Below are 14,809 nucleotides of genomic sequence, written 5' to 3' on the forward strand. Positions count from 1 at the left end.
AATATCGCCGATACCAGCCTGAAATGTAGTAGTGGATTGGAAACGAAAACCTAACACTACAGAGCGCTGTCGCTACTCATAGGATCATTAATATACCATTAAAAATCCTTTCAGAATAAACACACAAAATTGAACGCTCTTTCTAAATTGGCCTCTGGTCAAACGCTATGCGCCTCCCAAACACTAGATGACGCTTATAACCCTTTCAATGCGTTGGAATATAACAAAACATTTCCGGTTGACCTATGACGTCACGTCAAAACAAGGCATCTTGGCGGCTAGTCATAAAGTGGCTATAACCACTGCAGCCATGAACGAAGAAGCATTCAAGATCATAGCGTACGTGTTGTACGCGTTAATATTGGTACACATTAGAACTACTATGGCTCTTGTGGCTATGGTGATATCCCACAGCACACAGCATCAGCGAACGCTCATCGCTTGTGCCATGAACACGACTTATGCTTTTTCCACTCGACTATCAAGGACCTCTCGGAATTGCTGGATGCGAGTCAGAAGCAAAGACTGGTGGGAGAGAGTGGTTTTAACTGAATTTTCTGACTGCGAATGGAGAGAAACTTTTCGAATGTCACGAGCTTCATTCAATAAACTTTGTGGCTTAATGGAAGGAGTTTTGAGTCCGGAGGACAAAACGATTCGTGCCCCGATACCGCTTCAGATGAGGGTTGCTATTGTTCTGTACAAGCTTGCTGGTTCTGCGGAATACCAACTTGTCGCTCGTCAGTTTGGCGTTCATGAGTCCACCGTGAAGAAGTTTGTGTACTCCTTCTGCAAGGGAATGACCTCCTCTGTGATACACAGCCTTATTAAAGTGCCTACAGTGGAGGAAGCGATCGATATCGCACGTCGATTCGAACAGAAGTTTAACATCCCTCAGATCCTGGGCTGTATCGATGGGACACACGTTCCAGTTTTGCCTCCAAGTGACGGACACAAACACTTTTTGAACCGCAAAGGATGGCCTTCATATGTACTTCAAGCAGTGGTGGACGACATGTATCGGTGAGTTGGAAATAATATATATAGATATATACACATACATTATATATAATCAACAAAAATAAAAATGCCGTGCGTTTATTTTTAAAATATTGTTACCAAATCTGTATTAGTGAGAGCTTAATCATTTCAGCACAATTCATCTACCTCACAGGTGAGGCATATCAAGATGCTGATTAAACAGTATGATTATTGCACAAGGGTGCCTGACATTGGACACAATAAAACGCCACCGTTCGATTGGATAATTTGAGGCAATTGGTGCTCACACCAGACCCCACCGACCCCCCTTCCCAATATAGTTAAACTGGACATTGTCAAGTGGCCTTTTATTGTGGCCAACTTTGGGCACCACCTGTGCAGTAATCTTTGTGGCCCATAATTCAAAAAATGCAGTCATATTGAGCAAGCAAGCTTGTTGCTCTGTGGAGCATGTCATCATGCACGCGATGATAAAATCGGCAGACAAAAGCAATACCGATATGATCCAATATCTATTTTTTATGCCAATATCAAGTGATAAAATTTTTTTATCGACTCTATTAGGGATGTCCCGATCCACATTTTTTGGCTTTTTAAAATTAGCTTTTGTTACAAACATGAATTTGTGGAATTGAATATCGTTATGAAAATAGCTTTTCAAAGCATAAACAATAATGCAAGTATTTCTAAATTAACTTTTTTATTACACAGCATGACCAACAATGTTGTTTGGGTTTTGTAACAAACCTCTGTGGGTCAGGTCCCTAATCCAACAAAAGTCCATCCAATAAAACATACAACTGGAAGAAATAGGTGTCCAAAATACTTTTAGGGTAGGACTAATCATTTGACACAGTTATAGATCTAGTTGTGGTGTGATTTAGAATATATAACTTTCTTCAAAGTAATAGTAATTATTGACAGTCCCTAGAATGAACAACCAGCGGTTAGAGCAGCACTTACCGTGCGAGCTCCCTTCACCATGACACAGCAGTTCGGGAACAGTGATGGGGAACTACCACTGTAGCTACGGAGCGGAATAGCCAACGTCCAACATGGAGCTAGCTTTACCACAGTCTACCGCGGACATGTCTGCATGGTGGTGTTGCCTTTTCTTTTTCTTGCGGGTGGCAGGAGTCGACTGGCAACCAGCTTTGGAGTGTGGCCCAGAGTTACGAACGACATACGGGATCGGTCCCATCTTGTGGCGGATGCCAATTTTATCGGATCTTCAAAATACAGCGCATCGGCAGTTGATTCAAATCCTGAAGATCGTATCGGGACATCCCTAGTATTTGTATTTGTCTGTGAGAAAATAAAAGCTCTGTGTTGCTTGTATTGTTATATTTAGGTTTTGGAACATAAACTGCAAGATGCCCGGATGTGCACACGATGCGAAAGTCCTCAGACAGTCAGTGTTATTTACACAGGCACATCTGTTACCAAAGGTTTGTCAATGTAAATAATTGTTCATATATTGTCACATCAGTTTTTAGCATTTTGTAAAGAAAATAATCTGGACTCTGTCTGAACTCTGTATGACACATCATTTACCTGCCTCTAGGAACCCAAGGAAATCAACAGAACTCCTGTCAACCTTTTCCTCCTTGGTGATCCGGCCTACCCCCTTATGAACTGGCTCATGAAGGATTACACCCGTTCCCCAAATATCACTCCGGAACAGGAGTCATTTAACATTTATTTAAGTTCTGCTCGGACAACTGTGGAGATTGCTTTTGGTAGACTCAAGTCTCGCTGGAGAGTGTTGCTGAAAAGGGGTGCTTTTCATTATACATTCACGCCGCACGTTGTGGCCACCTGTTGTGCATTGCACAATTTTTGTGAACGTGAGAAAGAAGCCGTCACGCCGGCCTGGCTAGATGAAGTAGCAATTTTGGAACATGACCTACCCCAGCCAGGGATGGGTTCATACCATGCCACAGACTGTACAGATGGTGAGAACGTGAGGCTGGCTTTAACAGAATATTTGAAATTAAATTTTCCTCTACGTAAGTAGAATTCATTGTTTTAATTACATGAATTACATGAATTTGTCTACATTCACACATGTATTGAATGAAGTCGTGTTTTTATTTTATATTAAGTGCATCAAAAAATTGCAAAAAATATGAGTGGCAACAGCTTCTGCTTTTTTTCCAGTTTTTCCCATCCGATGTATGTCTTTTTTGCCGGTGCAGTTTTTTGGTGGAAATCTGAATGAAAAGCCCGTCTAAGTCACAGTACTTGGGAGAGCCAGACTAATGTCTACCCGGAAGGAGTTTCAGTTTCTATTTGAGTGCAATGTACAATTGAACCACTAGATGGCAGTAAATCAGATAATGGGATTGTTGTGGCACAACTTAAGAATTAGCTTTATTGACCATGTATGCTTACACAAACAAATAATTTGACTTTGGTTAAATTAGCTTTCTCTGTACATATTTTTTTGTAGCGTATCTTATCTATAAAATCGGGCGTCAATCGATGTCCATGCATTGAAATCTGTAGTGCGCATTAGGCGTATAGTGCCCTCTAGCGATAAATGTTAATGATTGCAGCTCGCGTGTGTATGTAACCTTGCCGCTTGTTAGCCAAACTTTGCTAAGTAAGATAGCAACGGTACCGCTGCGACAACGTTTTATTCTACAAACGTCACTTTACAATGGCAGTTATTCATTTATCCGCAGCGTGACGTATTTTGCTTTCGGTTGGTTTATTTAAGGTTATTGTGGGTAGTTTTAGCCTCGCCATACAAGCAGTGGGCGTGCTTGTTCAAGTCAGTGTCTCTTGACAACAACAGTACGGAAGTGGTTCCATTTCTGCACTGATTTCCTCGTTAATCCATTAAAAACATATGTTTGACTTGATAAAATGACAATTTGACAAGAACTACACTGCTTCTTGTATTTTAGGTGTAGCACGGTTTAGATTAATGCACTGACACCGCCTTCCTTGGCTTTACCGGCCTTTCCGGAAAGTTCTGTTTTGGTGAGTTCACCCTGCAGTCGAAGGAGACGCCAGAGCAGCGAGCATGGCCGCCGACCACGAGCCTTCATTCACCGTCAAGTTGACCCAGCTTCTGCTGATCTCCACATATTGGGGTATGCAGATTTGGGTCACCTTCATTTCAAGTGGGTACCACACACACGCATATACACATATGTTTCCACTGTATTTCATAGTTCTCCCTTGAGGGCACAGTGTTTCTACCATGCTGCCATGTTTGCAATGTTGGTCGATATCAAGGGTAGTGTTTAATTCACACATTTGTTGATCGAACGGCAACTTGAAATGCTTCAGTCATTTGATTTGTTGCGGCCAGCAGTCAGCTTGCATCGGCTCCAGTTGATCAGGAACAGGATAACTGGTAAAAAATGAATTATCCTATGCCAAAAAAATATTTGGAGCTGTGGTTGTGAGGTAGCAAAGGCATGAGGTGTGTCCTAGATTGTGAATGATGGTATTCGTGGAGAGAGTAGAGCAAAGGTCAACAGGTTTCATGTTCCTCTTTGCAACTTTGAAGCGTCTTTAAGACAGGTTTTGGCTTGTTACGTGCCTCTCATTTCGAACACGAGCTTCATTCAAAGATTTCATGAGAAATGCGCTGCCATATTGTATTTTGCCAACAACAGGTTTTGTGATGGACAACCACCTGAACAGACACACGTACGGCTTCATTCAAAGCCGCCTGGTTCCCTTCTACCTACACCTGGGCTCCGCCTGCGCCTTCTTCAACCTCACCATCTATGCCATTTATCATCCTAGTGACATGCTAGACGACAGAGAGGCCTTCCAGGTTGGACAGGAAGTCTCCTCATAATAAGGCTGAATCGTTGTCTAACCACTTTCCCCACTGACAGATCTTCATCTTCTTCGTGTCAGTCACGATCGCAGCCATCAACGCCCAGTGGTTCGGCCAGATGACGTCGGAGATCATGGCCGACATGCACCTAGTCGAGCAGGCGTGCGGACTGGGCCAGGACATCGGCCTGTCGTCCAACCGCGAGGCGTACGCCAAGCTGTGCGAGACGGACGCCAAGTATCGCCACCTGAGCAGGCGCCTGTGGCTCTACAGGCTGCTGTCGTCACTCTGTAATATCTGCTGCATCGCCTGCAACTTCTACAGCTTCAGCTACATGGCCGAGAACCTCAGGACGCTGTGATCCTGGCCCACGGACTCTTCAATCCCCCTATCAAGGCCACTTTTTTATAAGGAGTAAGTTATCTATTTAATACATCTGTGCCTTATAAATCACGGAAGTGTGCACTAGAGTTTACTACTTCCACTACTCTACTCAGGACCTTATGAGAGCAAATATGCCTTCACCAAGGTAAACACTAGTGAGTCGGTGCTGCTCAGTCCTGCTCCTCCTGTTTTGGTCAAACTCACACCCAAAGGCAAGTTGTTGTTTTTTTTTTTTTTAGCAACATCTTTAACTGTCATGTTAAAAAGCATCCTTTTCTACAATGACAAAATTAATCACATCTTGAAGTAATTGTGGCATTATTTGGCTGCAACAAGCAGAGGTTCTATGCGAAGGTAAGCGCCAAATATCAATAACTCATGCAGGTAACGTTATTCTGATTTGATATACAGGTGGTCCATTGGTTGGGGTTTTCATCAATTAAGAACTTATTTTGGGGGGCTGTAAACACTGGACCCTTGGAAAAGTAATTTCGCTAAGTGCAGCAGTTGAATCATGCACGTCATGATGGATCTCAGGCATAAGGTAGTTCCTCTGTTGGAAATAAAAATGAACATCAAAGCTCTTTGAAGGCAAAACTCCATTAGAAGGATAATGCTCGTATCCTTCAACATGTTAAAGCAAGTGCTCATATGAAAGCGACAGTAATAACAAAGCAAAGTAGTCTGATTTTGTTTTATTTGTAAGGGCAGGGCAGGTGTTGTTCTCCTTTTTATTCCAATTTGATTATTGTATTTTATATGTCCGTGTGTTCTGTGTACAATGGGAGTGACTTAGGAGTTTAGGAACGGAACTTGGAAATAACCCAACGACCACGTGTATATCAAAAACGTTTAAATGATTGATTAAAAATGTGTACATTGCAAGTAGAGACAGTAGTCGATGTGGGTACTGAGCTGCAGTGGTTGGGATCTGTTTTGGTGCTAACTTGGTGGGCCCTCAACAGGTTATGTCAGAATGAATGGGGCAAGGCTAGGAATTATAAGTTTGTTTGTCTTGGGACTCCCCCTGCTGTTGGCATGAGGGAGACACATTGAAAGCATTAAAGGAAAACTGCCCTTTTTTTTTTGTTTTGCCCAACATCCACTATCCTTATGAGACATGAACATGTCTTTCTCTTTCCTGTGCAATGTAAAGCTGTAAAAAGTGGTAACTCATTAATGCAAGTACTAGGATGACCCTCTATGTGCATTCTTAGCGCACTCTCTTTATCTTTAGAAAGCTCAGAAAAGAGAAAGGTGTGTTCATGTCCCACATGGGGTTGTGAAAAAAGGTGCGGTTTTCCTTGATCATGTGATATTTGACCTTGGACTGCATCTGGGACACAGATAAATGGCAACACCAATGCAATATTAGACATTTTTACGATGTATGTAAAGTTGACTGTTTTAAGCTCTACTGCGGAAAATAAGATTGTCTTAAGGTCAAAAGTTGTGTAAATGGTCTACATGTCTATGTTCTTACTCAGGAAACATGAATGTAAATCAACTTGAACATATTGTGACTTGACCTTAAGGGAAATACAGTATGGACTGTCATCGACTGTCATCTGTACTTGTCTTGTGATTGCTGTCAACCTTCAGTGGACAAAAATGGAAACAAATGTGAAGCGAGCACAGCAAACCTGGAAAAAGAGCAAGTGGCTCATCTTTTTATTCAAAATGTGCTGACATGCCCATCACATTTTAAATATGTTGTTGTACAAATCCACACCGAAATCAAATTCACAGGCATTTCTGCTACAGAATTCAAAGTCTTAAAAATTGCAGCAGACTATTAAAAATGTGGCTAACCAAGTTAAACCCCCCAAAAAAGGCAGAGCGCTCAGATAAAAGTGCACTGACGGGAGTGTAGCTTTAACCTGTACCGTTACTGCATAGAGAGCCCACCACACACACATACACGCATACATCATGGAGCATTAATTGTACCATCTCCCAAAGCTAAAGCGGAGGCTGTGTGTAACAGTGCATGTGCAAACACAATGTAACCGACTATTAAGAGTGCACCGTTTGACAGTGTCAATGCATTGAAGGCATCCAATGTTACATTCTTGTCAACAGCTAGAAGATCATAAAATAACAGCTGACCGTTTGTGTATATATTCTGTAACATCTCCAGGAATGTCAAATATGTCTCCCTTTTCAACCCCAACAATATTACAATACAAATATAAAGAAAATACCTTCTTAAAAAAATCTTGTAACTATGGTAGCAACAGGAGGCAACCATCAGTTCCCTTGACTTTGCTTCTTGTCATAAATAAAAAAATAAAACACTTAAGTTGTACACTGTATAAAAAAGGAGGTAAAAGAAGCCAGTGTCATACAACAACCTTGCCCTTGATTTCCATTTTGGTGCTTTCACTGGCCTTGTTGGGCTGCTCCTCTCTTAGAGTGATGTAGGAATACACCAAGCTGCCTGCAATACTGCAAACACAAGTTACAACAATCATAACGACAAAGCGAAATGTGAAACACGTAGCAAGATGATATGGCCGGTCCTGGACAGGCACAGCCATAGCTATTTGTCGTCTCACTGTTCTACCACTCGGTTTTGTGTGTATGCATGGTAAGAGTTGTGCACAAATGTATGCATTTTCCTACGTACAAGTGGATGAATCCCATACTTCGCACGGGAATGTTCTTGCGCACACTCTACGCACGTATCTCTGCAATGGTTTGCTCCGTGAGATAGCAGAAAGAGGCAAACATTGATCTTTTCCAAAGTTAAAGCTTCTGAGTGTGACCATCTTGTTTTGCCTGACACAAAAACAGTATAGCGCTTTGTATTTGTGTGGACTCGGAGGACTATAGAGCAACTACATATGATAACTCACAAAAAGCGCTCAAGATCTTCCAGATTCTGCACCTCTTTCTGTAGTGTTTCCATGGACTTCGTGCTTCCGACCCAAACAGTTAATTTACTCCATCCCCGGTCCTCCTCTAGTTACACCCACTCTGCTGTGATGGGCCACACTCCCAAGACGTAAGTAGAACTAGAGTGTGCAGAGCCACCCAAAACTTTTTTCAGGGCTTCAACACCAAAAAGTGACCAGAACTCACAGGATGAAGTGGGAGATAAAGTCATTGTTGATGCACTACACTGCTGATGGGGATGTCACACAACTTTACATAAAAAAATCCCAACTATCCCTTCAAAAGCAATTGGAGCTCTGGTGTCGGCAGGTATCCAAAATTGGAGCGGAGGTGAAAAAATGTGTCTTGGAGCATGCATTTTCTAAAGCGCACACACACAGTGTTTACTACCTGATATTCAAACCTATGAAGTTCGTCCAGGAGAAGATGTAGTCCCCGATGAACACCATGCCAATGTATGTCACCAGGACATTCTGCAAGACAGTGGAGGGGAATGTTCATTGTTTATGTCTGCTTTCACTAGAGTGGAAACACAACCTGTCCAAACTCAGATTTGCCTGAATTTGTTCCCGTATGAAATACCGTAATTTAAGTAAAAAGTCTGTTCTAGCATTGACCACTTCTAATTCTGGCATGTTTTGGGGTTAAAAAAAAGTCATACCCAAGGTAAATACAGAGTAGCGATGAGGCACTGCTTTGGGCTCTTTTGAAAGCTTACCACTTCAGGGTTTCTCCCCCACAGATTTAATACAATACAAAAAATACAATACTTACTTTACTTTTACTTTTCTAACTTACTCATCCAGTACAGGTCTCCCTGATACTGCTGCTGCTACTGGTGATGCTGCCCTGTGTCTAGCTCTGATCCTCATGCTTACAGTGGTGCTTGTGCATCTTTATCTAGTCCCGTTCTAAAAATACATTGGTTGAAAAGACAATGTAGACATATCCTGAACAGAAAATGTTACCGTTCTTGTTCGGCAAGAACAGAAATAACTCCTGGTTCTTCACCTGACATTGCTGCAATGTTGCGCAATAGGGACATTGCCTGGAAAAAGGCCCGTGTCTCTGGGTTTAGTGATGATTAGTACTATTTCCGTTAGCGCCTATAAGTGCCTTTTTGAAATCCGTAAAGCGAAATCATCTTAATATTATTGCATCTTTATCAGACTGCTGTCGTAATCCAAGTTCTGGAAAATAATCAAAGCTCTCTTGAAGACTCTCTCCTCATCTTTAGCACCGCTGCTCTCCCAAAACACTCTCCATCTCTAATTACAATTAACTGTGACATTTTATGTAAACACATAGTTAAAACGCAACTCTTCCAAAACATACACCAGAGTGTACCAATCCACAATTCTACATTTACATCAACAAATACCATCCTTGAGGCCCTTTACTCCAACTGAGGTGTTCAATGCCCTCTATCTGATCATTTCAACCAACGGCTTTTAGCACTTGCCACACCAGTTATTGATGTTCTACTGCATATTTTTAATCCAACTCTTTCAACCAGGTGCATTCCCTAACCCACGGAAAACATCTTATGCAACTCCTCTTCATAAGGTCGTCCCACAAATGAACTGAATATCAGCCAATTTCACAAATACCCTGCTTGGCAAAATATTAGAACATCTCATAAGTGATATTTTTGTCAGCAGGCCAAATAATGTGTTCAGGTAAGCATAAATTCGCATCTCCATTGTCCCATGTCGTCTAGGTCATGTACACTCGTAGGACTTTCCTTTTCTACAGCAGAATTTTTATCACCTGAGATGTAAAAATAAATAAATAAATAGAGGATATAAACTATATAAAGACATCAGACATTGATCAGCTGTTGTGGTTTGTTACTCAGACCTAGAGTCAGCTGGCAGGCAGACTGAGACTCATTTCTCAGGGTTTCTGGTTCTCCCGCCACCCACAGTGTACAAGTGGTTAGCATGATGGCCACACAGTCAGGAGATCGGGAAGACCTGGGTTTGAAATTTGCATGTCTCCCCCTGCATATGTGGGTTTTCTCCGGGTACTCTGGCTTCCTCCCACATTCCAAAAACATGCTAGGTTAATTGGCGACTCCAAATTGTCCATAGGTATGAATGTGAGTGAGAATGGTTGTTTGTCTAAATGCGCCTTGTGATTGGCTGGCGACCAGTCCAGGGTATACCCCTAAGGTACCCCTAATGAGGATAATTGGTGTAGAAAATAGATGAATGGATCTGTTTGGTCCAGGTCCTGCGATCACCAAATGAACCACGGACTCTAGTCCTTTCAAACTGGACCATGACGAGTGTGAACGCACCGAGTTCAAAGCTAAACCCATTTCAAATTTGACAAAAAGTGAGGATTTTTCACAGGTTTGAGCAGTGCTTCTCAATTTTCTGTCTTGCCACACCACGCCATGTCACGTCACGCCACCCACAACCCTCCCCCCCTGTGATTGTGCTGCTAACCTTGATGCATCCCACAATGGTGGTGGTCAACGCAGAGTTGTACAGTGTACACAACACTGTGGAGTACATGAGGACAAACCTGCAAAAAAAAAACAACAACAAAAAAACAGCATGAGTTAACATTTGGCACACTATCACAACAGTTATGATCTTCTTACCCCATGATGCAGGAGAGGAGAAACTGTATGAGGAAGAAGGCATCTGACCAGCCGTCATATGCCATAACCTCATGAAGAGAAAAAACATCTTTTTGGAGCACTTGAAAAATCCATGTGCTTTAGTACTAAAGTGGCTCACTTTCCTCAGTATAGTGATGTAGCGAGCTGTGTATGAGTCTTGCCACCATCACAATAGAAACAAAGTACAGTATAAGCACAGAATCAGTTTATATTACAGCCAAACATATTGCTAAAAGAGAGACTTCCAATGGCCTTTGGTTTGTTAGTTTTTCATGGATCTGCATCAGATACATTTATTTTGATATTTTTATTACATGGTGCTTTTTTGGTCTTATATGTTGCTAAGTGTGTGCAGGAGAACTGTACTTTTAGGGTGACAATTCTAATTTAAAAAGGCAATGTAATTTATTTTTTGTATGAAAAAACTAACACAAACGCACCGTGAATTTTGCATTTCATTGGACCCCAATTAAATATGTCTGTATACTTATTGGCTTGCCAAAGTATCAGCTATACCATATCTGTAGCTCTGTTTTACTCGGTATCAAAGAAGGGGAATTTCTCTTTGATTGCATGGTGTAGTTAATAGTAGTAGTATGTTCTGCTGTAATGAGGTGCATAGAAGCAGCTTTGTGTCTTTCTGGCTTCTGCTGGGCCTCACACCGGAAAAGCAGAAGGTCTCCAGCAGCTTAACAAGAGTTAACTCACACGTAACTATTTAGGATTCCTGAAGAGAACGTTGGTTACCTTCTGCACGTCTCCAGTCACTTGAGCCAACAGCAGAGTGGGCAGGATCATGAATAATGCATTATAATACAACAAGCCATATTTGCCCAGCTCCTGTGAAAGAGAAAGAAGAATGACAATGAGCTTGGTTCACAAGCCGGAACCTCTTTAACTGATCTTGGCCTGTTTTGAGTCACACAACAAACATCTTGTTTGGTGTCAACATCACAAATTTAGACCTGCAAACCTAACCTGAAAAACCTGAAATTGAAATGTTACGAGTATGCTTCATAGAGGGAATCCTCTATCTGCAACTGATGTCCATTTTGCAAACTTATTTTGCTATCCATCTTGATTTATATCAGGACAACACGCAGGATGGTCCAAAAGAGTGAGGTTATTCCTCTGGAAGAAGTCCATTGTCAGTGTGAACTGCAATGGTGTCCTGTTGAAAAACCCTGTCACTGCCACAGAGACAAGGGCAACATAGCCAGCTGCCGTTTGATGCCCCTGCACAACCTGAAGCACCCCAGATCATTATTACTCCATTTACAACAGGTTTCCTTGTTTCAGTACATGCTTATATGTGGCAGAACACGTCATTCCACCGGTATGGCGCCGCTGTTGTCATCATTGTCCATCGACATATGTGTAGATGTCATTCAGAATGAGACAGTGGTATAAACCATACTCTCCACTGAAAAACAAGCAACGACTTATAGCAACAGTTGCTAACGATCACATGACTTGGAAACCAAAGTGAAACTTGCTGACACAAGCAAATTAACTAATAATTAATAGTCATTCATTTTCTACCGCTTATCCTCACGAGGGCCGCGGGAGTGCTGGAGCCTATCCCAGCTGTCTTCGGGCAAGAGGCGGGGTACACCCTGGACTGGTCGCCAGCCAATCACAGGGCACATACAGACAAACAACCATTCACACTCACATTCATACACGCAATATACATACACACATATACACAATTTGGAGTGGCCAATTAACCTAGCATGTTTTTGGAATGTGGGAGGAAACCGGAGTACCCGGAGAAAACCCACGCAAGCACAGGGAGAACATGCAAACTCCACACAGAGATGGCCGAGGGTGGAATTGAAAAACATGTGTTCTTGCCCATCCATTCCTGCTTGAAATTTCTACTTTCTGAGACAGTCAGTGTCCTGACTGCTGATTGAATGACCAAAGAAAAGTCAGGGTAGCCATGACGATGCCTGTTTTGGCGTGGTTGTTTCAATAAAAGGATTGTTGACCACCTCCTCCATTAACGTCCGTGCACACAAAAACAATACAATGCAATGTGTAACCAAAACTGTTTGCAGCTGGAAAATAACGGATGATGCGTTTCCTAGCATGCTTTGTTCTGTCTGTATTGTAGGAATACAAATATGCACCAAAATTAAAGGTCTTTCTTTTGAGTCACCTCCCTGGTGGAAGTCAGAAAAACACATCAATTAACTTGCATTATAATTCAGTGCAAGGTACACCTAGCTCCAAATTTTTAAACAGTACTTTGTGCTGCATTTCTGCATAGTTTAGTCAGTAGGTCAAAAGTATGCAGAGAGTTCCTTGAGAGCATACGTTCAAGGACAAGTCTGTGTGTGTCACAGTCACGGACGCTCCATCCTGATTCCAAAAACAGCTCCCGACAAGTCAACAATGACTGCTATTCATGCACTGGTCCTGAGCGCCACATACCTTTGCATCTAATTTCTGCTTCATGTACGCGCCGTTGGCAGCGGTGAGCAAGTCGTTGAGGAGAATGAAAACGTAGCCTTGCAGGTCAAAGGACATGTCGGCACTGTGAGACGAGAGGACATGTCAATGTTACTTTGATGCTGTCATTTACTCAGCATCGATTACTAGGCAACTATTAGAGGTAAGGCAGTTATATTAATATGACACATACATTATGGCAACCATTGCTATTTTTCCTCTTCTTATATACCTCTTCCCTAACATTCAGCAGCGAGGGGTGCTCACTTGTCAGCGGATATCAGATGTTTTATTCTGGGTATCTAATAACTTTTGTTCCACTTGTGCTTTCTCTTTATTATGTCATTTGTGTCACTCTTTTAAATAAAGACATGCAAAATAAATAGCAAAAATGGCCCCCCGAGCTGCAGTTTTGACACCTTTAGTATACAGAGCAGCAGTCCAATAATTATTAAGGGAATTAATAGAAAGTGAAGGACAGGGAGAGCCCTAATGAAGGAAATTGAGGTGAGTTAACAACCTGGGACATCTGGATTTAGTAAAAAAAAATACCTTGCAGCTATGACGGCACCGAGGATCATTGTAAATACCGTCAGCTGGACTGACCTGGAGAATTTCTTCCTGTCAAAAGATACTTCAGTTAAACCTAATCTGTCATCTTTACAAAAAAAACTGTTGGGGACAAACAGAAGGGACTGACTTAAGCAGAAATCCCTCAGTCAGCATTGTGAACAAGATGGAGAACCTCCTGAGGACAGTAAACATGGGCAAACTGGTGGAGGAGGACAGAACGATTAAACACATCAGTGAATTACCTTCCATGCAACCTCTAATATAATAACTTACTTGAGCCTTTTGGTTCCGCACAGACCCGTAATTTGATTGCCCACATAAAGGAGAGGTAGAGGAAACGTCTAAACGAATGCAGGTTATTAACAAGGCTGATAATTAACAGAATTTTTAACAACACAAAAACACATCGTACAGGTGGTAATTCTTCAATACCTTGCGAGGTACTTTCTGGTCCAAGTCCGGGAAGCTGATCACCCTCGCAGCCTTGCCCACCCAAAGGACAAGCACAGTGGCCAACATCTGCACAGATTTCCATCACTGCATCTTTGCGAAAATTCAGTCAAGCTTGTGTTTTTAGGGAAACTATTCTAACACTCACTTGCCCGATACCCACGCAAATCGACGACGGGAACCTGGAACATCAATAATCACAATCACTGCTAGTGAAGTCAGCTAAAGTGTGCTAAATTCACACATAACAGAGGTGGACGGCTACTTTAATAACAAAAGTCACATTATTCTTATTAGTGTGTCATGCCTGCCTAACACAGCTAGCCCAAAGTTGTATTGAGCTATCTCAACCCCCTCGCCGTTACCTGTAGTGGGTTAGCACATTCTTGTTCACTACCACGATGAGAAACGAGCTTAGTCCGTAAAAGCCGGCGGCGAAAAGCTTCACAAACACCGTCGGAGGTTTGTCCGCCATCCCCAACTAGTTCTCATTCCGCTCTGTGTACTAGTATGTGCTTCAGTTCTGCCATTGCGTCGCTCTTCCCTCCCCCTCTCTTTCCCCCCGTTACACTACTTCCGCCAAATTATATGGCTGTTTCATTTGGCTCACT

At 42.2% G+C, this 14,809-nt stretch overlaps 2 protein-coding genes across 6 annotated transcripts; one reads left to right on the top strand and one right to left on the bottom strand.

The window, feature by feature from the left end:
* The first annotated feature begins 271 nt into the window (after positions 1-271).
* Positions 272-6,745, top strand: si:ch211-121a2.4 (transmembrane protein 205). Of its 4 annotated transcripts, XR_009129852.1 has the most exons (6): positions 272-1,023; positions 2,354-2,450; positions 2,567-4,133; positions 4,635-4,798; positions 4,863-5,218; positions 5,302-6,745. XR_009129852.1 is itself a non-coding variant. In XM_058073317.1 (5 exons), the coding sequence occupies exons 3-5, from the start codon at positions 4,034-4,036 to the stop codon at positions 5,163-5,165; spliced, it is 567 nt and encodes a 188-aa protein (XP_057929300.1). In that variant the 5' UTR covers positions 272-1,023; positions 2,354-2,450; positions 2,567-4,033; the 3' UTR covers positions 5,166-6,745. The 4 variants fall into 4 exon arrangements, 3 of the variants coding, with proteins under 3 accessions (XP_057929300.1, XP_057929299.1, XP_057929298.1); XM_058073317.1 differs by having other exon boundaries at positions 4,863-6,745; XM_058073316.1 differs by lacking the exons at positions 4,635-4,798; positions 4,863-5,218; positions 5,302-6,745 and having other exon boundaries at positions 2,354-2,460; positions 2,567-4,037.
* On the bottom strand, positions 5,749-14,754 carry LOC131129599 (UDP-N-acetylglucosamine/UDP-glucose/GDP-mannose transporter-like). 2 transcript variants are annotated; one of them, XM_058073318.1, is made up of 12 exons: positions 14,564-14,754; positions 14,347-14,380; positions 14,181-14,267; positions 14,022-14,089; positions 13,876-13,947; positions 13,728-13,796; positions 13,158-13,260; positions 11,466-11,558; positions 10,698-10,765; positions 10,540-10,618; positions 8,477-8,559; positions 5,749-7,636 (listed from the first exon to the last, which is right to left on the bottom strand). In XM_058073318.1, exons 1-12 carry the CDS (start codon positions 14,671-14,673, stop codon positions 7,531-7,533), a joined length of 972 nt encoding a protein of 323 aa, XP_057929301.1. In that variant the 5' UTR covers positions 14,674-14,754; the 3' UTR covers positions 5,749-7,530. The 2 variants fall into 2 exon arrangements, with proteins under 2 accessions (XP_057929301.1, XP_057929302.1); XM_058073319.1 differs by lacking the exon at positions 10,698-10,765.
* Positions 14,755-14,809: the final 55 nt, after the last annotated feature.

Source organism: Doryrhamphus excisus, chromosome 5, assembly GCF_030265055.1.
Source record: "Doryrhamphus excisus isolate RoL2022-K1 chromosome 5, RoL_Dexc_1.0, whole genome shotgun sequence".
NCBI lineage: Eukaryota > Metazoa > Chordata > Actinopteri > Syngnathiformes > Syngnathidae > Doryrhamphus > Doryrhamphus excisus.